We start from the raw sequence: 22,826 nt of genomic DNA, 5'->3' as shown, positions 1-22,826 counted from the left end.
CAGCTTTACAAGCATTCCACTACAGTAGTTGTTGACAACCCCAAATGTTTACTAAACTATACAGCTGGGCGGTCACTATACGTAATAATTATTACTGTGGTCACTTTATGATTATGATGTAATCGTCGGCCCATCAGATTACACGCGCATAAAAAAACAGCTTCGACTTGCCTTCGCGTTTCTGATGATCTGCGGGCGCACATAAAAACCTAAAAAGTAGTAACTTAAACTACCTCTCTGGCATTCACTAACTGCGAGGAGAAAACAGTCACGTACTTCCTCGGATTCTTCGAACCGCACGCTCCCGGGCCATCCAGCTTCCGGTTTCAGTGGTGACTAGTGTTGGTACCAACCGCGTACCGGGACGGAGAGAGCACGCTTTATTTTGGCATGAATTCGGCATCCGTTTCACTGGTATCCGCTCCTGGGCGGTTTAGACGCCGGATTTTGCTTATCAATCGGTCCAGTTGGGCGCGGTCGCCGTTGCATTTCGACAGATCGGCCTGGTGACGGCGGACAACCGCCTTTGGGGCATTTTCCTGAAAACGATCTCGGCCCTGTTCACAGCCCTCCCACCGGCCACATTTTAGGTCGGGATTCGGTCGTGGAGGCTGAGCCACCTGCGGCATCGAGTGTGCCGCAGGGGCAGGTAGTCCGGGGTTCCCATCTTGTTCTCCGTTGAGCTGACGATTTGCTTTTCCGCTACGATCCGTTTCCGCTCCCTGCCGTAAAATGTTGACATCGGTGATGCTTTCGGGACGGGTTTGGTTTTCGGGAAGAGTGTGGGAAGAAATCCCAGAGAGTTTGGGAAGAAGTCCCCGAGAACTGCTAATCCGCCGTGCCGATGGGAAGGCCGTTTAACCCCTAATGGCTCCATCTGGCTTTATCGGCATTAGTATCCGGAGGAATCCCTCCGGACTGGCAGGATGCGCCGCTTCCAGGATACGTCGAGTAGGCGCCTCATGTCGTCAGTTGGTGACGGCGTTTTCTCGTTGCCCGATATTTCGGCCCGAACATCGGCGGTGGCGCCGGAAGTGTCGTTTTCGAGCGGACGGTCTTGATTGGCACAAGGCGATGTTCCCTGTGCTGCTGGGCAATGGTACGTTGACCTGCCTCGACGTACCCTCGTCTTGACCAAGGCAGTCGGTGCTTTCACCGGTGAAATTTTGAATTTGACCGTTAATGTGGGGTTTCGATCGGTGAAATCGGGTTCCGACCCGGTACTGGGTTTCGGGCCAAAGAATTCGGGTTGTTCGCCGTTGACGTCCGCTTAAGGGTCGCCTGTTATGAACATCCGGTTCGGGAGTTACGGTTGTTCGAAAATTCCAAAAAGTTACCAAAATAAGGACATTCAGATGTACCAAAAGTCTCATTACGGACCGATCTCTTTCCGACATTGCACGGTAAATGCGCATAGCCACGAAGAACGCCAGTGTATAAAAATCATTTGGCTACAGAATGTCATAAACCGAAACAAAAATATGTTTGAGAGTGCCCGAAAGTGAAAGTTTCCGTGCATGTGCACGAATTTGGCACCATGTACCGGGCTATTTCCCTTTAGTCAAAAGTTTTAACCGGTTGACCCAAGTTACTAAATATGGACCAGCATGTCGGTAAGAGTATGCTGAAAAGCTGGGTCAAAATTTACGAGAGAAAAGAGTAATACAGTGTACTCCCGAAAACAACAAAATAGACACAAGCCATAAACATGCCAGAGAGCTGGAAATGTAATTTTAATACCAATGATAGGGTAACCGCACTGTTGTATCGCAATAAGGAATGTGTTTTCACTAAAATGGCAAATAGGTGGTCAAACCTGCGCAAAGCGGCAGGCGGTATCAGTCCCGGAAGCAGGCGTGTGGATTCACGCATTGCCGGCAGCTTGCCTCGGTAATCTGTTAGACGACAACGCTTTTCGCATAAGTGTCGCGCTGCGTCTGGGAGCTCCGATCGTCACTCCGCACGTATGCGTTTGTGGTGCGCTGGTCGACGAGTTCGGCCGGCACGGACTTCGTTGTAAGCGGTCTGCCGGAAGATTACCACGACACGACGGAATCAGCGCGGAATTCACTCGGGGCCTGAAATCAACTGGCTTTCCTTCGAGAATGGAACCAAAAGGTCTATCCCTGAAAGATAAGAAGAGGCCGGATGTGATCACCCTCATTCCGTGGAAGCGCGGAAAACCGCTGGCAGTGGATGTGATTTGCGTGGACACGCTGGCGGCCTCGTACATCGACCGCACTTCCGTGAACGCCGGCGCAGCAGCCGAACTTGCTGAAAGAAAGAAACTGGCGAAACACGCATGGATGCAAACAAGATACGATTTTGTTGCTGCAGCCTTCGAAATTTACGGACCTTTTGGAGACGGTACTAAAAAGCTAGTAGAAACGGTTGGAAACGGTATAGCGACTTCAACTGGACAAAAGCGGGCGAAAGAGTTCTTTAAACAGCGAATATCTATGCAAATACAACGGGGAAACGCGATTTGTGTGATGGGTACGATCCCCGATCAGGATAGCATAGAGGAAGTGTTTCTTTTGTAAGCGCCGTTTTGTTGTGGTGCATAGTTTGTACTCGTACCATGATACTTATTAAAAGTTAAATAACAGCTTACAGTTTGGACTGTTAGCCATACGTACACGCTGTAGTTAGCAAGTCAAATTATAGCACTGCATGTTGTAAGCAAATGGTGCAGCCACGCCGGGAGGCACATTGGGAAGGTTTGCAAAGTTTAACGGCAGAGAGCAATCAACATTCAGATAAGGACGGAATTCTCCCTTCACACCAAATCCAGTCGTGCGATAATTCCCAACAATGGCCACTTCGCCGTCGCCTCTGTCTTGCAGAAGATACGGTTTCGTTTTAAGGAAGTTGCGGAGCCACGCGTAGAAGCAGTCACAGTGCAGTCGCCGCATGTGTTCCATATCGGCCTTGCTGGGCAGTGTACGAAGAGACACTGGCCCGGTTTTGCCGTACCACAGTAGATCAGAAAGGCCGCGCTCTAACATTAAACTGCGCAGATTAACCAGATCGGTGAAGGTGTGCGCTTCGATTTCCGCAATCGATGAAGTTATGGCTTCGAACACCCGCAACTGTGGCATCAGGGCGAAATCCCTCTTTTTAATTGTCATATTGTAGCAGTTGCGCATTTCGAGTCGGATGAGGCTAGGCAGCAGACCCACGCTGTACATTTTGTATGTCGCATCGGGCGTGCTGCAGTGTCGGCGCGACAGCTCCACCACTTGCCGCCGAATGGGCTGGAAAACATCAGTGTGCAGAGCGTCTTCTGCGGGGCTGAGTAATTCAGACTGGAGAAGGTCATTACATTCGACGGTGACGGTAACGGCGCGGGTTGGACTTATTGTGCTAATCAAGCGGGTGGCGTTGATGGCATTGGTGCCGGCGATGAAGCGTACAGGAACATATGTTATCCTGCGTGGGTTGAAGCTGGACGTCGCGGTCCCAGGGTCTTGGCACTGGTCTGGTTCCCAGAACGTGATGTCGTGCATCCAGTGGCGGCCATAGGCGGCGCATTCTGCAGCAGTTAGCAAGTCTGTTCGGAAAGGAAAGATGACCGCAGTTGACAACTGGTCATTCGGTGCTGGCAGTGGCTGCGGGCTGCAGTCTGTTTCTAAATCCGTGGAAATTGTTGGCAGTCCTAAAAGTAAAGAATGATGTTCTTCTGATCAAGCTCGAGCATAGCATTTGACAAAACGACACACAATAATGCGTAACCTAAATTTCGACATTTTTTACCAGTCAAGCCGCCGTGGGCTGTTGAAGCTATTCCATGAAATGCAAAAAGAAGAAACACCCAAAAAAGCATTTTTGATTTATTTGAAAAATGCTTATGTAATGCCAATAATGTATTGGAAAATTGTCTGACTCGAAACGCTTTTAACGAGCTGGTACTCCAGCGAAAACCTACAACAAGAAAATCCAAGGTTGCACACTAGTGGCAATTGCGTGTCCGCTAACGGCGTCCAAATTCGCAAGTTCCAGCTATGCGGCTTGTCGAAAGAATGCCGGTTACTCTCTTATCATCGGAAAACATCTTCCTGCGCTTGCATATACCGATTAGATACTATCGTATTTGCCTGGCTTTATTGCTGTGTGCCTGCCAATGTGCTCTTTTGTTGCAAGACGGTTGTAACATAACTGGCGCATGCAGCCGCGGCGGGAAGGTTTACGGGTAAATGGTGTACGAACAAAGAAGCCGCTTAAACCTTGCTGCCGTGCAGATTGGTCTATGCTATCATTGCTATGTAAACCGCGGTAACTCATCAATTCTCTAACCTCCGTCAATCTAATCAGTTCTCCTTGCTTCCCGACAATTTGCGGACCGAGATGTTCCCGTTTAAATACAGTATGGATGGTTTTCTTTTATTTATACTCATCTGATATTGAATACTCGTACATACCTATTTTAACATAGTAGACACAAAAATTGTCCTTAATTCTCATTTGCCGCCCTAGTTACAAATGAAGAAATTAAATGGCTGTATAAACTAAAAAATAATGAACAAGTACTTTTTGTGCAGCGCTACAAATTCCCGCTCTTCCTACTCCGACACCTAAGCCATCCATGCCGCCGGTGGACCAGCGTTGGGCCGCTGGCCGCCCAGTCCGTCCTTTCTTATGATGACCAGTCTGATACTCACACTCAGGGATATTTTCCACCCATGGCGGGTTATAAATCCGATTTTTTATCAAAATATTCTTTCGATTTTCCTTCCACAGATAAGCAGTAATTTCTTCACAACGCTGTAAACGGACACGTAGTCTGTAACGTCAGCTGCGGTGTTCAAACAGTTTTCACGTCGGCTATTCGGTAAAGGTATTTTTTTATTATTACTTAATATATAGTGCCGGAAGTATCGTCTGTGCTTTGATCTGACATCCATCAGTCGGATGCGGGAGAAAGCAGCCGCCAGCTCCATCTTCCTGGGCAAGAAGATCACCTACCCAAAAACGTACGTATAAACCGGTGACCTTTCCCAAGACAGCCGATGTTGCGGGCTGTCTTACTGTATGTAATTTTCAAGTTCCTGCAATTCTACAGGGTTCCGCATCCCTTTCGCGGTGACTACATAGATATCAACTACCAATACGTGGACTTTGTGGATATTATGCCCAGGGTCAAACGCACAACGGGACGTTGCCCGATGCGAAATGCACGGCCTCCGTGTAGCCGCCAGAGACCCTCTCGTTAATAGGCCGCTGGCATGCCTACGGGATGTTCTCCGTGCGGCCACCTGATGCCATCCCAAAGATGGCCGCTTTCTGCCAGCCAGCTGGACGATGCCGGCAAATGTGCAGGCCGACAGAAAGGGTTGTCAGTCCAGCTGGCTGGACACTGAAGAACCTCCACCATGACAATGACAGGCGTCAGCTATCGCGGGACGCGCGTCTAATGTTCGCGCTGTATAACAGAATGCAATGAATTCTTATTAAGCGGTTTGGCCTCGAAAACGAACAAAATCAGCTGCCATTTATCGCGCATCCGAAAAGCATGTACATTTATCAGGTTACAAATTTTTAAGTAATCCATAATTACATACAGCTGATAAAAATTTAATCGACTTCGTGGATATGTGATTAACTAAATGGAGACAATGGCATCACTTCTGTAACTTATGTAGTTGTTTTTAATTCAGAACCCAGGACGAATTGAACTACAAACTACAAGTAGTTTGTTTACTACGTCTTGACGCGGCTACATGTTAATTATGCGTAAATTGCTAATTATGCGTTACATTATACGGCGTACTACAGTTAAGCTAGTATGTACAATACGTACTTGCTTATATCTATATTGCTTAATGTTGACCAGTCTGGTGTAATTAAATTAAAGGCATCATAGAAAGCATGCAAATTTGATTACCACTTACAAAGTTTTTAAGAAATGCCTTTTAATTACGCCAGACTGATTATTACAGTAATTATTTTGAGAAAAAATGTATGCCACAAATCACCAGTTTACTGTCATTAATCTACAGTATAAGGGTAGCCTAAAGTTAACACCACCAGAGGCGTGTATTACCAACATTAAGTGATCAGCCATGCAAAATACGTTTATAATACGTTTGTGATAACATAAATATGTTTAAAATATTGTAAATATTATTTTTATGATATTATTAATTTTATATCGATTACGATACAAACCCGGCATGGACCGCTGCATGTACGCGAATAGTGTGGCGGCGCGCATATTATAATTATGTAACTTGGCGTAACCCATGAATCTGTATATATTTCGCGATACTGATCCGTGGGAGTTTTGGGGGCAAGCTTGTACAGTAAATTTGTTGGTAACATGTTAATTTATTGAAACATAAACTTTGCAGTTTGCTCTTTTATTAAGTTACGTTAACTATTGAGAGGAATACTTTGTCGTTGTGGTAGACGTGGTGTAGTGGCTCGAGCGCTCATAGCACAACCTTTCCGTTAAACCCGTGATGCTAGAAATTACGGGACAATTTTGTACAGTACGCACAATAATTGTGTGTCAGATGTGTGTCATTTGTTTACTACTATAACATTATCGTTCAAAGTGGCAGCAGCGGTTGCCAAAATTAATAATTACAAGCCGCATTTTTGCCTTATCATGACAGTTCCGTACTGCAAATCCCAACCCGCACGCAGCCTTAGGGCTGCAATTTACCTGGTTCTCAGTACATAATATGTATGCGGAATATCAACTGCACCTAACAGGTCTCCGGTCTGTTTCTCTGTAGAAAAACGCCGACAGTTTCCTTTCGTGTATATTTAAGGAAGTATTCGAGGCTGTCATTTATACGTAATTCTTTGTGTATTGCGGTGATATCAACGTCAAATTTGTTTCCTTTGTAAAAATGAGTCGGCAGATACTGGTTTTGTTTCTGTTTTACGCTTTTGTACAAGTCACAGTACAATTAACGTTAACGGGGAGTCATTGTCAGCTCAATGACCAGACGTATTACTGCGAAGTTGCAACCGTAGCTGACCTGTTCAACGCTAGCCTTCTTCCCAAAGAGACTGCGCAGCTGACCCTGGGCAATTTATTTAACAAGTCGTATTTGGAAAATATTCCAGCTTTACCTCATTATCTACATGATATACGCAATCTGTACTTCGAGACCTTCATCTTCAACGACACCGGTATCATCCAGTCATTTCTGATCAATATCAGAAGCACAGTGGTGTCCTTGGCGTTCATATACGGACAGTTTCTGTCACTTAACGCTGGAATGTTTCAGGGTTTTGATCGTTTAGAGGGCTTAGAAGTTATACGTACCGGCTTGGCTCATATTGCCCCGGGATCGTTTGACGGGACGCCGGTGTTAAAATGGCTTAAATTAACCGACAACCAAATGCCGGAATTCGATCTGTCTATCTTACCGGCCACTCTGCAGGTTGGTTTCTGAACTTTCTTCATCAGCGTGTTTTTCCATGTACAAGTACATTTTTTAACAACCCTATAGATAACACTAATGGTCCCATTTAATGGTGTTTACGGTATGAAAACCCTGCAAACAAGCCCGAATACCGGTTTTAAACGTTTCGGCACTGAGGCAAAATTAATAGTCAACTGCTATTGGTAAGCTATAGGTAAAGCCGGTTCTGCACAAAATGACTCCCTAAAGGATGGAGTACCGAATAACAGGTCAAGCAATATTTTAACCGAGAACAGAATTTGCATGTATTTCCTTTGTTATGTAGAGTGTAACTGAACATCGCAGGCATGTTCTTATAGCCACACAGCAGGCTTACTGTTCCATATGTAGGAGCTCGGTGCAGAATCGGACAATATTACCACTCTCAAGGCTTCCTCAGCCCTGAATCTTCCTCATCTGGACACGGTTTATCTTGGACATAACAACTTTATCGCGCTGCCGGACGAACTGATCCGCTTTCTGCAGAATGTCACGACTCCTATAAGCTTGTACTTCGAAGGAATGCCTTTAACAGCCAATAGAGATCTTTGCGCCAATCAACATCTGCAATCTCTACTGCGGGTGGCACATGACCGAAAACATATCGTGAAGGTGGAATACATTTGCGGAAGACATGCAGAAGAGTTTTGTGGACCAAATACATTGAGACCCAGAGTGAAAGCCGACTTCCACTGCCAAGATTGTCGGGCTACCTTTTTCCCTGACCAGTTTGCACGCGCTTATGATATATGCCTAAACTGATGCGAGTAGGTGGTATACTATCTGCAAACGGAGCGTAGATCGTGAGGCAGGGTGACCTTTACCAATAATAACTATAATTATCACACATTTTGCCCATTGTAGTTTCAAGGAACGGCTGTTCAGTGACGCGTCGACCGATACACTTTATCCGTTACTTCCATGTAGCGAATGATAGCGCTGAAGCGGGCACGTTGCACTACGTTAATGCTTCCGATTTTTTTGTCAGCTATTGTCGGTCATGTTTGTCGTTTGGTTTAGGTTATTCATTGAGCAGACAAACCCTTGAGGCACTACCAAGTCTAAGCAGCACACTTTTACATGTTTCCTACAAAATATTTCTTACAAAACGTTTTTAATCCACTAAAATAGTCATTTCCGGTTCATCTAGGAAAACCATATTATTATGTAGTTACAGGGTGCTGATCAACGAAAAAGAGCTATGTAGGTAAAATTATTATTTATAAAATACACTTCCTGCGTTACTGAAATGTCAAACTACAAAACAACTTCTGATGACAGAGTACAGCCGCATTTGATTACTTTGACTGCAAGAAGTCTTACTGATTCTAAAAATTAAAGGAAGATCTTTTGGCCGCGATAAGCTTGCATAATCTCGGGAACCATCATGTTTGTTGCTCGGATAAGTTTGCCGCAGTGCCTTAAATTTTTTCGATATCCGATCTTCGATTTCACAAAATTTCTTGGAAGATGTTTTGCCGCGATAAGCTTACACAACCTTCGGGAACCATCATGTTTGTTGCTCGCATAAGTCTGCCTATAAATTTCTTCGACATTACGCTGCAGCGGTGGTATTTTCACATTAACAACATTCGGTTACCCGTCAGCGGCAACGGATTTTGTTCCTGACCCAAGGACTGCTTGACAGCTATGGATTTCCGTTTTCGTTTTACACTATGTATGGTTATTGCAATAGCAGGAAGCCACCTGGGAGTATCACTTGCAGCCACGGGGTCGCAAAGCACCTGTACACCGGAAAGTCAGAGAGGGGCCGAGCAATGCGCGCGATCCTTCGACTCACTGATAGAGACGAGCACACTAAAAATGCAAATGGTGCAATCAGCGATCTTCGCAGATTTCATTAACGAGACCACTGCCGCAGCTATAGTTGAATTTTTCTGTGGGTAAGCCAAATCGCAAAAGGCAACTTTGTTTATGCCAGTATGAGAGTGTCAGCGATCTCAAGTTTATGTTTGAAGTTTTCAACTGACACTAAAGCATTCGGTCTGAATTAATGCCAAATATTTACTTATCCGTTGTAGCCCGGTTGCTGGCGTGGTTAGCTGCTTAACCAATGCACCCCGTGAGTGTCCTTACCAAGGGTCACGACACATGCCTTTTTATTGGGAGCACCTCAATCTCACCGGCTTCCTTCACCAAATGTGCCGCGTTCCGCACCCCGATCAACAATTAATCCGCATTGTTGAATGCAAAAAAGCGCTGACAAACGTCTCCACTATCAGAAACGATGGCCTGCTGAGTGAGATTGGCGCACAACCTTCGCACGAAACCGTTGCGAGTTCCCTTGACTGGCAGTGCCGGTAAATAAGTCACTTACTAAAGCTAATGTGTCAACGCTATCTACAAAGTACAAACCCCATTACATAATGAGCATATATATATATATATATATATATTATATATCTTCTCTTACATGCTTAACATGTGATCGAAATCCACATAGGTACAGCCGACTGGCTATCTTTTTTACAGAGTGTATCGTCGTCTAATGGAGACGTATACCTTGGATATCGTTAAGGCGACATGTGGCGAAGGTGCTGGTGCCACATATACAACGTTGAAACCACTAATGCAAGAGGTCTTGTCCTGCCACGTCTAAATAAGCCTGTCGCGGAGAAGGCGGCGGTGCGGTCGTTCTACTACAATGCGTACATAAAAGTTACAGAATTTTTGATAACTACTGTAACTGTTTCAGTTTTTTGATTTTCTTTTATTGCTTCGAATAAAGCATAATAAAGGATTTCCTAAGGAAGACGAGTTTATTCGGTTTATTTCCCGGTAGCAACCTGTAGAACCAAAGTGCAATTATTCTAATTATGTCTAATTGTCAATTCATCTCATTACAACTGAATGAGTGTGATTTCTTATATAAAATTTTAATATTTTCTGTGATTTCTGTTTTGTTATTCTATGATTTGTAAACCCTAATTTTTTTACAAGCACTAATTTCTTGTAGCAAATGAAAGGCGTGGCAAGTCACATACACACTACGGAGATAGCGCTACCCAAGTGGCGCCGGAAAATTTACGCCGCTTTTTTTCATGATGCCCTGATAAAGGCGGAAAAATCATTCATCCGTCTCTAATGTGTATTCGTACGTGACAAAATGATACAATAAACGGCTGCCGGCTTGTTGGTCTTGTTAACCGTTACAGCGGCGAAGCTTATCAGACATGACAACAGACAAGATAAGAAGCAGGAGGAATGCACTACACAACACATGCCGTTCTAATCGCAAAATGAGTAAACGTGATTGCTTATGATTTCATTTTGATCCAGAAAGACACAGTTTGCATATTTTTGTGCATTGTGCGGTTGACCAGAAATGTTCCATAAGACGTGGAAGACATAATTGCGGTCGGTCGCAACACTACAGCTATATATACCGGTGCCAGTGTGGTACATGTCGTTACATTAGCTTACGCTGGTTTTGGAATTCATTGTAAGAAATTTTGTCTTTACTACGTACAGTTGCGCTATTTCCGTTGTGACTATGGCACGCTATAACGATCAGGGTTATGCGGCATTCACCCGTGCGCTTGACGGCGAAATCAGCGCCTTCTACAACAACATCCACGGGTACGCCAGCGAAAAGACCAAACGAACGGAGGTGGTGCAGCGTTTGCGCCGGTTCTTCACCGACAACTGGTCTGATATCAGGGTGGAGGCCTTTGGCAGCTCCGTGACGGAGAGCGGGTTACCATCCAGTGACGTTGATGTGGTGGTCGTGGTGCCGACACGGTATAGTAACGCATCCGATCCTGCCGGCTGCCTGCGAGCATTTCAGAGCGTCATGTCGAACGGTAATTCCTACGCGCTGGTCCCGGTAAACCTGATCAGCAGTGCCAACGTACCGGTGCTGAAAGTGCGGGATCAACGGACGCAGCTGACACTGGACATTTCGGTAAGGGTCGGTCGGTGTCGGGTTATGATTGAGAATTTGCGATGATAGCAGATAACTGGTGCTGTTGTACAGTCCAGACCTGGGCAGTTATGGAAAATGCGCACCCCGTTAGCGTTTAGCGTTACAGGGAGAGTGCAAGTTACCCTAGGAGATACGCTATTCATTCATGCAAGTCAGCCGAGTTTAGAGTTATATCGCAAGCCACGTTACCATAGGCAATAGTCACAATATACATAATTTTTATGAGAGCTACATTAGAGCTAAGTTTTTTTGGTAGCGAGTTACGCTTCAGAGTTTAACGTCAAAACTCAATGAACCGCAAAAAACCAGCGTTCAGTTAAATGGTGAAGCTATAACTGCCCAAATCCGTTACACACTGTATTGGTCTTTTTTATAATTATATGATTTTTAAGCGTTTTAGCACTGAAATGTCTTAGCACTGCGCATCGGTTAGATTTCCCTGTCAAATGAAATAGGATTTTGGCATAATTTGCGTTCTTGTATGACTCTCTTGTTCTGAACCGTTTCACTCCTTTTGCGCGTAATGCCACGTACTCAATGCACGGTAACCACTAACCAGTAACCAGTTACCACCGTACTGGAATAAAGTTGTTGCCACGGTAGTCGTTTATATGAACCGTTCAGATATTGAATTTCTAAATAAGTGTTTGACATGCAGTCTCTTTTTGGACGATTACAAGTACAACCAGAATGTAAGACCTGTAAGGACCGGAAACGGTCAGTTTGTTCAATTTGCGACGGAAACGGTCAAATTGCACTGTCGTGCTTCGGAGGTGAAGCTCATAAATGTTTCTCTTGCAACAACACTAGCACGACTTTTTGGTACAGCCAAGATTCTCAGTTAGTACCACTACATGTACTCGTACTTCACTGCGAAACATCTACAGCATTACGCTCATGACCTTGTTGTCCATATCTGTGTACAGCGCTGTAGGTTCCCTTTATTTTGTATGCAGTAATGTAATCCACTCAGCAGTAGCTTATGACGTGAACGTCCCATTTAATTCACTGTCCTGACTCTGATTTTCTTGTACGTACATAGTGTATGAAGGAAGGAAGCGTGCACCGCGGACTGCAAAACACCGAATGGATCCAGTCCCGAATCCGCCAGTACCCCAGCGTGCCCCGCCTGGTCGTTGTGCTGAAAGAGCTGCTTCGGCGTCACCAGCGCACCGATATCAACTCCGGCGGTATCAGCTCCTACGTCCTGACGCTGATGGTCGTTGGCTTTGTCATGAAGCGCCAAAACACCGGCGACAATCTGGGCGATCTGTTGCTGAGATTTCTCAAGTACTTTGGACAGGATTTCAACTACCGCGACCACGCTATCATGATGGCGCAGGATGGGGACGTTGTCAACAAATCCGATTTACGGCGCGTGCTGGACGAGGAACCCAGCACGCTGCTCTGCATCCAGGAACCGTTGGATGCCGGAAAAGATGCTGCGAAGACATCGGAGCGCGGCGTTCTGGCGGTTAAAGCCATATTCTCGGATGCGTACAACCGGCTGAATCGCCTGATTCCGGCAGCGCACGATCGGTACTACAATACTATTCGCAGCAACTTACTTGGCGAAATGTTTTCAGAGAATAAATGCGGCTTTACATTAAGCCGTCCATTATAGCATAAGCATCTAGCTTCGGCTGCCTTTTTTGTGCTGTTCTTAATTAAGATACGCTGTCGCCAATTCTTTGAGTAATTGTTGCTTTGAAACCACGCTTTTTATACTTTCCTTGATTGCGTCCGTTCGTTATTCGCTATCGACTATATATAATTTTCTTTGATTTGCCAGAATGTTCGCTAGTGTCTTTAATAAGCATTGTTCGTGTCAGCACTTGCGCGTTACTAATAAAAAGTGTTGTCTCTGCCAGATCATTCCATAATGCCGGGAAGAGTAATAATATGATTTCACGCACTTCGAGAACGCGACGATAATTTAGTGCCGTATATTGACAGTGCCGGTAAAAAACGGTATCTGTATTAAATTCTGCCTGGCAGCATATTTTCATAAGGTATCAAAAACCAGATTTCCTGCTGTAAAGTATGAAAGCGCAGCCGAGTAGCGCGCCATAATTCAATAATGTACTGTTACGATTTACCACTTTCAAGCAGTGTCAGGCTTTGTGATATTCGCAGTAAACACATTTACTGAATTTATTTATGATCACACCTGTAGTGCAATTTGTCGGTATCCTGACTGTACTGCTTTGTGCGGCGATAAAAGCTCAAAAGCCGGCACCGTAACTTGCAGTTATGCGGATTAACGGTCCAAGTTTCTTTACATGCTTCCATTAATTTTACAAACCAATCTCCGGCAAATCTGCAGCATTCGTACTACATTTTGCACTTTATTCGGAATAGTTTTAATTAGTTTATACCAGCACGGGCTAATTGTTACGAGAGTTAGCAGTTACCGAATTTAAACGGTTCAGCATTCTCATCGAGAAAAGCTATGTTGTGGCAGTATGTTGTTGTCACCTGTGGTTTCCTGAGCACGGCATGGCTGCTGTTGATCTGCATCGAGATTGTGTGTGTTGTGGGACAGCCACAAACGTCCATCTGCTGGAGTAATCGCACCAATGCCGATGATTTTACCGCATCATTCAATGCTTCAGTTGAAAAGGTCAATGCTACCATCGAGATGAGCGGCTCCCTTATGCGGTCATTATTGAAAGCCAGATGAAGGAGGTCGCAGCGTTTATTTTCGGTTGGCGATGTGTGCACTGTATAGATAAATAATTCACGTATACTGTAAATAACTCACGTATATTATAAATTTATAATTATTCATGTATAATGTGTTTTATGCATTCTGTACGATAGCTTCACGGCTCGCATGTTTTACCTACCAGTGTTTACTTAAAGTTATGTTCGTCATCATATGACGCTGTTATGCCAATGCTCAGTTTGCCTAACAAGCGGCAGGCCTTTGCTTCCTACAAATGGAAATTGCTACTGCTCGTTGTGCATGCAAGTTTTAAAGACACGAAAACGAAGCCAATATTTTTGGTGTTTTCCCATCCCATCTTATTAAAAAGCAGTGTCCTTTGGCTGTATTATACTTTTTTTTAACTTTAATGCCGAACCGAAGTAGTTTTACCGTTCGCAGGCAAACCTCGTACAAGAATGGTGATCTCAGACAAAACCATTTAACCAGTTACCAAATCATTCAAAGCACTTAATAATTATTAACCACAAAAAAGCATAAAATGGTCATCAGATTTTTCAAAACTATTGTTGTACCGATAATTTACTTGTATATATTCATAACTCGCCCCAAAGTCAAGTGAGCGTATGTATGAACAAATACAAATGTATGATCTAAGTCATATATAAATATAACCGTCTCTATTTGCCTAATCCAATCCGTGATCCTGGGCTATTTCCTATGGTATTGTACTGCACATTTGATTACAGAACTTGTACCTGTGCGCCTGCATCTCTCTGCATGCATGAAGCGCACTCAGCATGTTTTTAGCAACCTTTTCGTACTCATGAGTAAATAAACGATAGCAGTGCGAACCTTATCAGCTTATTGGTCTTACCGTCCTACCGGCTCCTTCGGTTTCTTCAGCATGGCATCAGTTGATTCTATATCTCTATATCTCTATATCTGATTAATAAATTGCGGAGTACGTTAATAAACGCTGAAACAACAAGCCGGACAATAGAAAATTGCGGCTGTTTTGTGAAATTTTAACCACCTAATCGCAGAATTGTAAAACTGACTCTGTCTCCTTTACTGAGCCTTAGGTACTCGAGCATCAGGAAGTGAGCTACCATCACTACAGGGAATATTAAAAAATCAAAACCTTTATCTCGCCTCGAGTAAAAAAGCAAAGTGCCCAACACAGAAGTGACATTTCCGTTACCCACAGGTAACATCCAAAAGAAACGCTGCTTACGAAAAGTAACGGGCTACATTATATTGCTGACGAGCTGCTGGCTCCTTGTTCTAGGGTGCAGTACAGTACATTCTGCACCGGGGACTCCACAACAGAAAATGGATCCAGTCCGTTGTCCGTGCCTATCCTCATTTCGCTCGCCTCCTCGTCGTTCTCAAAGAGCTCATCCGACGTCGTTACCTAACCAATAACAACATCGGCAGCTGCAACTCGTACATCGTATCACTAATGGTCATTAGTTTCCTTCAGCGAACCGACAGCTGGGCGAGTTATTTACTGGGATTTCTCCAGCTCTTCGGCCAGGAGCTGGACTACAAAGCGGATTCCCTTTTGGTATCCGATGGAACGTTTGTCATTCAGCAGGACCTGCGGTGCCTACTACGCGATGCGCCGAGGAAGTTTCGCTGCACCCATGAGCGGCTGGATACTGGAGAAAACGGCGGGAAGACCTCGCAGCGCTTTTTACTTCCGGCCCAAAATATATATATATATATATATATATATATATATATATATATATATATATATATATATATAAACGATGCGATGCATTCTGTACATCTCTATGGGTGCATAGTTCTGATCGAGAGTGACGCGCTTCATCGCGTTGAAACTGCCGGCTCGACAACGGACCCGTGGGCATCCCGAAGCAACCCCCATGGACGCCGGAGCCAGGTGCATCCTGTCGGAGATTTCGACGACACGATCAGGATTCACTGCCAGGGAAGAGGGACACGGAAGCACCCTGGGAGCCACCGCACGAGTTAATATTAGGGCACTGGACTTTATCAGTGCAGGGAGCTTTGAAACAGGGGTCCCGAACCAGATCATAAGCGGCGGAGACGCACACGACGAAGAAGAACAAGGCCAAGACAATGAGATAGGTAGCCTGCATTTTGTCGTCGGTAGAGGTTTAGGCAGCGGAACTGCTAAGTGCGGAAGAGAGCTAGCAAATGACGTTTGACTCTGTAGCATATTGCCGCAGTTGGGCCACGCGTCCGCTTATATACCAAGACAGATGCAGGCTGTTGACAAATATATTATTTCTTGTGGAAGGTTTCGTTACTGTACTGTTACCCTGCACTTGCCGAAAGTTTCAGTGGTGCAGCGAGGCGTACGTTGTACAATCGCTATCACGATTCACAATTTCACATAGACGGCATACAGCACCTAACTGCGCACACTGTACGAAACTTCGGCAAGTGCAGGGTAACAGTACAGTACTTTCGTTTGTGCAAGTTGGTCTGTTCCAGGCAAGTTAACAACCGAACTAACCAAAGCAAGCCATTTCCTTAACCAAAGCCAGTGTCTACATGTTTGAATCACAATACGTAGCGCATGTGATGCTTCGAGTTGTTGTCGAAGGCTCGGTCATGCGGTGACCTTTCCGTTCCTTATTAGATTATGAGTAATCCGGAAATGATGTTGGAACACTTCCCATGGAGACTGGTTGGGAACGTTTTAATCACAATACCGCGGATCGTTATATCAGCTGGTCGGCTCAGGAAGCAGGAATGCAGGATCAATTACTTAAATATCACAAGTTGGAGATGCCGTCTGCCGTGCATTCGCATCCAGTTGCCATACCGTTGCTGGCTCACGTATCGCAGTGCACGGATGTATTAACCTTGCTCTCGGTGTCCTTGATATAGTTTTATGGAATCAGTATGACCACAATTATTAACAGCAATTATATATAATAATATGTATACGGAACAACGCGGCAATTGTTAGATAAGCCAGCTAAAGGTCACCTTTGTTCTGCATAGCCAGGCACAGCAGGAAACCGTATTTATTTTTATTTGTAATTTAGGCGATTCTGCAGTATTATGACGAAGCGAAAACATACTTCATGCTTCATGCACGCGGTACATTTTGTACATTGTCCCAGTGTAGGCACTCTTCGGTGAGTTTCATTCCTGGTATCTTTTTTTACCTTTCTTAATGCTTGTAATAAATTTAACAGATTTTTTTTATAATTATATTTTTTAAAAAAATTTTAATATAATAAACTAGATATTAACATAAATTAATATGATATGCGTGACATATGCTTTTATTAGGAAAATCGGCTGGATCATCTAACATGTGCCACTGTCACGACCTCTGTAAACAGAAACAACTGCACAGCGATTTAGAGGTACTGTAACGTGTAATAAATAAGACAAATGGTGCTTCCGCCAACCTAAATTTTTTTATGTAGGAGGGAAAACCACTTTACTCGATCGGTTTCCCAGTTCCCTGTACTGCTGCCGTCTCCCGGCTGGAGCGTGTTTAAATGGCAGAATATGGCGCTGCTTTACGATGCCAGATTTGAATTCGAATCATTTTAATAAGTCGCATTTCGCGAATGCACCTTTCTGCAATATTTACCTGTTTGCTGTACTTTTTTTGCTTTTGTCTTTTTGCCTTAAGTATCTGTACTGATGGCTTTGTGGCCTAATAAATGAAGATTTCTATGATTTATAGATGACTTCGATTTTTCAAATGTTTTTAATCTACCAATAGTAAATATGTACCTGGCGCTTAAACATGGAAAAACACTGAATTGAGCATTTTTGTGATAGACAGTGTGCAGAGTGCAGACGTGCAGTGCGCAATATCTAAGCTTGATAGCATGTATTTGAATAATTATGAAGTCAATGCAACGTTTAAACTGCATTCGCATCTCCAGTATGTACGGATAGTACGTAAAGATAGTACATAGACGGATAGTACGTACCGTATCACTGTAGTGACTGTACCTACATACCATGCACAGAACGGGTATGCGCAATACACGCGTACAGCTGTGGATGCGGAAGAACGGGCGGTATCCAATTAATTTCTTAATGAATCTTGCACAAAACAGGTTTATAACTGATCCTTTACAAAAAACATTTATCTGGAAAGGTTTTGGCACATAAAAAAGCAAAAAAAGAGGGCATACCGAGAATCGAACTCGGGTCGACGGATTCAGAGTCCGACGTGCTAGCCGCTACACCATACGCCCTCAGCTCTAAACGCCATAGTTTAACCACCGCAATAAAAGGATCAATTAGTGTTTTGCGTGAAAACGCTGAGCCGGTACGCACAAAAATTCCCCAACCACTTACGTTAGGTGCGTAAAACCTTTTGGGCACATGCTTCTAGGAGAAAATGCTGATTACAACTTGGATGAAAATGAAACCAACGGGTAATCGTCTTAAAAAGACGGAGAAGTAAAACACTGCATTCTAAATTAATAATCTTTGCAAATTCCCAATGACATTTGATACAGATCAATATCTACGAATAATTCAATCATTTTTAAAATTCAATCATTTTAATTAGTTTAAATCTGCGCAGGCTTTTTGTCATTGAGTACGGGCTGTTGCCGAATAAAAACTATATCTACGAATTTTGCAGGTAGTGTCGGACTTGTATTTCTCCATATTAGGGGAAATGGCCCGCTACATTTTTGTGCCAGTTTGAGTCCATATACGAAAACCTCCACTTTCGCGCACACCCAAACACTTTTATGCATCGTTTTGTTGCATTCTCTAGCCAAATGATTAGTACACGTTGGTGCGAAAATCGTTGTGCGCGCAACATCCGGTTGGGAAATTATGAAGTGAAATATGATTCCGAAAAGGTTAGATGCAAGAAGGTGTACCAAAAGCCTCATTGTGAACCGATCTCTTTCAAATTTTGCAGAAAAAGGCACATACGTATAAAGAAAGTTTTAACACTCAACGTCCAGGTTTCCATGGTGTTTTTCAAATTTTAAAATGAATTTCAAAATTTTAAAATTTATTTTAAAATTGGAAAAAATGCCAGAATTAACACAATAAAATGCCAGTGTGTTCCGTAAGATTGGCAAGGAACAAGAATGTTCCGTTTGGTCAAATATGTATTTAAAGTAAAGCTAAATATTTCCGCAAATTTTTTATCGAACTGGGAGTGATTCATATGCGTACGCAAAACACTATGTATACGAGTCTACGTGTTATATTGTGCAACAGATACGTATACGAGTACAAAATACAGTATCCCGGCATTTTTGATTCAAAATTTGGCAATATTCGCTTAATTCACGCGGTCGTACACTTGCGTATCGTAATACCGTTTGCCAACATTTCGGCTGCGTATTAGACATGCAGTTAATTGCGCTGAAGGAAATGTTAGTCAACCATGCATTAACAAATCTATGTAATGTATATTTTCCAGATACTCGGAATTTTCAGCCCCAGATTTCTCTAGGCAGCATTACTATATTAGGTTTCTGGGAAATGTTTTGAACATTCTCTTGATCCAGGTGCTAGCATGTCTGTCGGCATGTAAAGTTCTTAAATTAAAATGTCTGGTGGCAAAAAGTGCGTTTTCACACAAATTATACAGAAAGTATGGTCATTTAACTCGATAAAGATAATATGATTTATTTTACATGCAACTGTACATGTATACTTCGTAAATACATCATTTTTAAACGTGGCCAATCAAATGCAACCATATTAAAAATACTTATAAAACACGCCTACTGAAACCTCAAATACGCACATAATTTCAAGTATCACTTTAACTACTGACCAACAGAAATAATTTAAAAATTAACTGCAAAACGTCCAGAGTATTTTCGTTATACAAACGTTCAAAAGTCATGACGAGACTTTAGGGTGAAGCATATTTTATTTGGGAGAGTTTAATGACGCAGCAGAGTATGGAATAAAATATAAAAAATATACTCATAAAATGAAATTTACTAACAAAAACTAACGTATCAAAGAACGGCTAACCAGAATTATTATTATATGCATAGAATTTAAGCTTACCTTTGGTTTCTGCATTAAGAAGAAATCAGAGCCATGTATCTGCGAATTAGAATGTTATTATACCGGCAAAATACGCTCCGCCGTATGTGATAATTTTGTTGCTGAAATTTCCATTAGCCTGCATTAATCGCGTGTTGAATTTTTTCCATGTCTACGTAGGTAATTTACTATCCGATCGATCATAATAATTTATTGCGGTCCTACTGCACTCTATTAATTGTCCCAATAAAGCACGGCGCTGGTTGAGTGCCGCTCTATCGCAGCGGTGTATTTTGGTTTTGCCAATTTTCCCGGTAGCTCTTAGCCAAATATTAATGTAATTGTATTTCTACGTCACAGTGAGAAATTATACGTTATTTCAGTTACAGTAATCGGTAGTTCCCTCGACATATACATAACCACGAAATTATACCCGATGGGACTTCAGATTTCCTTTAATTTCCAATCATTGCAGCGTTGGTAACTGGTCAATTTTATAGAAAATCTGTGCGTGTTTTCACTTGTGCTCTTTTATAAAAAAATATATACACTGAACAGAAAAAAAATAAAAACAAATATCCAAACATCAAAACAACGAAATTATCCCGGCAAAAATCGTTGAAGCATGCACGCCTCCGTCTGCTGATGGAATTAATCGGAGCTATACAGGCAAAAAGCTCGATACCGTAATTACGATGCGTGCACGGCATGCCTTGCAAAATCAATACCGAATCGATCCGGTGATGCCAGTAAAAATGCCACTCCAGTTGTTGGAACATCTTCATAATTAATTTTCTATGATACTGCTCCGGTCATGGAAATATATACATCAATGCCAAAAAAATAAAATTTAATTATGTACATATATAAAAAAACCAGTCCGCATTTTTTTTACCGAGTGAGATTTTTCAAGACGGCCATGAGCTGGTCATTGCCGGCGAGTTTCTCCCGCAGCTGTCCAATCTCCGCGTCCAGCACCCGCTTCTCGCCCTGCATCCGGTCCATGCGCACCCGCGACTCGGCGATGGCTTTGCGCATACTTATTCGATACAACTCCATATCGCCGATGTATTTCTTCCGGCGTTCCCGGTTGAATTTGGCGTACACGGCGTGCGACGTCGAGCGGCCACCGGATTCATCCGTATGGGAATTGGACCACGAGGACCCGGCGTCGCTGTGTTTCCGCTTCAGGGCACGCCGACGCCGGTGTCCGGGGCCGTTGACTTCCGGTCCCCGGGAGGGTCCCGGGGACGTCGGAAAGGACGGGGCTTTCTGGATAATACTGGGCGAGAGTTTGGTCTTGTCCGTGTGGCAGATGACGCTGGTATGGTTGCGCGGCGCGGGCGACTCGGGGCTGGCCGGGACCGGGTAGAGATTCCACAGGGGAAGAATCGGGGGCGCCGGCTCCATGCTGTTGATGTAGCGGTCCGGAGGGAAGGTCGGGAGGCCATAGAAACGCGAATGGTAATAGCCGATGGGGCCCATGATCGTCACGGGCTGATAGGGGGGCATGGCGACCTCCGGGTCGGGGGGACGAGGGGAGAAGGACGGGAGGGGGTTAATGAAGTGCGGGGGCTGGCGGGGAAGTCCGGATAGCGACTGCTGCTGCTTGTTGATAGGGGCCCACGCGGACGGGGGCTGGACGGATGGGGGAGGGGCTTGGCGAAGGTCCGGTCATCCATGTGCGGAGGTGGGAACCACTAGACATAATAATACACACACCGTTCCCCGGGAATAACAAGATCTGTGGCCCCTGGTTGTGGGCTGACTAGAACATGGTTGAAAGCAATGAGTGGGCGCTTTGTATAATAATTATCTGATAAACAGCTCTGGATCACAGCGGTCCCTGTTGCCGTTCTTCCTGTTATTTAGCACATACCACGGTAGCTCTCGCTGAACAAACCGCGAGAGACACACACCGCGAGTGCTAAACACCCGAACCGGGGACGATGAAGAAGAAGTTTACCAATAATAAAAATTTGTGGGTCCAACTACGGAATACTGCAGTACACGATGCAGTAAAACGCCGATAAATCCGCAACGCTATGTGTGTATATATGTGTGTGCGTCGGCCGTCGCATATTTGCGTGTGTGTGTATGTCAATATCGGCCGTGGCCCGTGTGGATAGACAGGTTATCTTGCAGCGCCACGTGCGCATTTTCGTAATCAGCTGCCGGCATATACACAGCGTGTACTGTACGTACCGGCGTTGTAATCATACTGCTGCCGTCTTCTTCGCGGTTTCCGCAAAGGATGCTGTTGTATAGTCATCCACAGTACTACCGGTTGCACGGTGTATCCGCGGGTTAGTGAATGTACCATCGCCGACGGAGGCTGATTAATCACCGTGTAACAGACACGGTGGGAATGACAGGCACCTTATTACAGGGTAATAAAGGACCGGATTAGGCCGCCGTTATGCAACGCCTACTGCGGGAAACGGGGTTCCGGGAAACCGTGCCCAACCCGCTAACGGGAATTGTCAGGCCTAAATAAGGCAGCGATTATTTAACAATATGGGCGTAGATTTTATTGATTTCCACTAGCGAAAAACTTGAAAATAACAATTTTTTTTATTATATTTATTTCTTAATACGAGTATTCTTCTTGGTTTTTCTTTATTATTCGAACGAATATTTGCAATTATTTGATACCATTCGTAACATTATCAATAACTTGAAAATCGCTGGTACAAAATTCACTCGTTTGATTGTACTGTAATAGAAAAATATTCAAAATAAAGAATTTTAAAATATTACGAATAAATACATAATTGTATAAATTACT

At 43.9% G+C, this 22,826-nt stretch overlaps 4 protein-coding genes and 1 non-coding gene across 5 annotated transcripts; 2 read left to right on the top strand and 3 right to left on the bottom strand.

Moving 5' to 3' along the window:
• Positions 1-2,540: 2,540 nt before the first annotated feature.
• LOC129590682 (uncharacterized) lies at positions 2,541-3,972 on the bottom strand. Its single transcript, XM_055486033.1, has 2 exons — positions 3,757-3,972; positions 2,541-3,658 (listed from the first exon to the last, which is right to left on the bottom strand). Exons 1-2 carry the CDS (start codon positions 3,824-3,826, stop codon positions 2,649-2,651), a joined length of 1,080 nt encoding a protein of 359 aa, XP_055342008.1. The 5' UTR covers positions 3,827-3,972; the 3' UTR covers positions 2,541-2,648.
• A 2,766-nt stretch (positions 3,973-6,738) lies between these two features.
• On the top strand, positions 6,739-10,191 carry LOC129590647 (uncharacterized). Its single transcript, XM_055485982.1, has 4 exons — positions 6,739-7,397; positions 7,770-9,322; positions 9,461-9,739; positions 9,912-10,191. The coding sequence occupies exons 1-2, from the start codon at positions 6,858-6,860 to the stop codon at positions 8,178-8,180; spliced, it is 951 nt and encodes a 316-aa protein (XP_055341957.1). The 5' UTR covers positions 6,739-6,857; the 3' UTR covers positions 8,181-9,322; positions 9,461-9,739; positions 9,912-10,191.
• A 534-nt stretch (positions 10,192-10,725) lies between these two features.
• Positions 10,726-13,231, top strand: LOC129590672 (inactive non-canonical poly(A) RNA polymerase protein Trf4-2-like). The gene is made up of 2 exons (XM_055486015.1): positions 10,726-11,343; positions 12,407-13,231. The coding sequence occupies exons 1-2, from the start codon at positions 10,933-10,935 to the stop codon at positions 12,986-12,988; spliced, it is 993 nt and encodes a 330-aa protein (XP_055341990.1). The 5' UTR covers positions 10,726-10,932; the 3' UTR covers positions 12,989-13,231.
• Positions 13,232-18,189: 4,958 nt separating this feature from the next.
• On the bottom strand, positions 18,190-18,261 carry Trnaq-cug (transfer RNA glutamine (anticodon CUG)). Its single transcript has one exon. It is a non-coding gene; the product is annotated as a tRNA-Gln (tRNA).
• A 2,218-nt stretch (positions 18,262-20,479) lies between these two features.
• Positions 20,480-22,170, bottom strand: LOC129590667 (uncharacterized). Its single transcript, XM_055486005.1, has one exon. It carries the CDS (start codon positions 21,548-21,550, stop codon positions 20,930-20,932), a length of 621 nt encoding a protein of 206 aa, XP_055341980.1. The 5' UTR covers positions 21,551-22,170; the 3' UTR covers positions 20,480-20,929.
• Between the last annotated feature and the right edge of the window lie 656 nt (positions 22,171-22,826).

Source organism: Paramacrobiotus metropolitanus, unplaced genomic scaffold (genome assembly GCF_019649055.1).
Source record: "Paramacrobiotus metropolitanus isolate TYO unplaced genomic scaffold, Prichtersi_v1.0 Parri_scaffold0000041, whole genome shotgun sequence".
Lineage (NCBI taxonomy): Eukaryota > Metazoa > Tardigrada > Eutardigrada > Parachela > Macrobiotidae > Paramacrobiotus > Paramacrobiotus metropolitanus.
The sequence above is the reverse complement of the archived record's forward strand: the minus strand, read 5'-3'. Positions and strand labels throughout refer to the sequence as shown.

Excerpts from the sequence above, each read along its gene's own strand:
- LOC129590682 (XM_055486033.1), bottom strand. The coding sequence starts at position 3,826 with ATGCTTTTTTGGGTGTTTCTTCTTTTTGCATTTCATGGAATAGCTTCA. Across the intron at positions 3,659-3,756 it reads AGCCCACGGCGGCTTGACTG|GACTGCCAACAATTTCCACG; the intron begins GTAAAAAATGTC and ends CTTTACTTTTAG.
- LOC129590647 (XM_055485982.1), top strand. The coding sequence starts at position 6,858 with ATGAGTCGGCAGATACTGGTTTTGTTTCTGTTTTACGCTTTTGTACAA. Across the intron at positions 7,398-7,769 it reads TCTTACCGGCCACTCTGCAG|GAGCTCGGTGCAGAATCGGA; the intron begins GTTGGTTTCTGA and ends TTCCATATGTAG.
- LOC129590672 (XM_055486015.1), top strand. The coding sequence starts at position 10,933 with ATGGCACGCTATAACGATCAGGGTTATGCGGCATTCACCCGTGCGCTT. Across the intron at positions 11,344-12,406 it reads AGCTGACACTGGACATTTCG|TGTATGAAGGAAGGAAGCGT; the intron begins GTAAGGGTCGGT and ends GTACGTACATAG.
- LOC129590667 (XM_055486005.1), bottom strand. The coding sequence starts at position 21,550 with ATGCCCCCCTATCAGCCCGTGACGATCATGGGCCCCATCGGCTATTAC.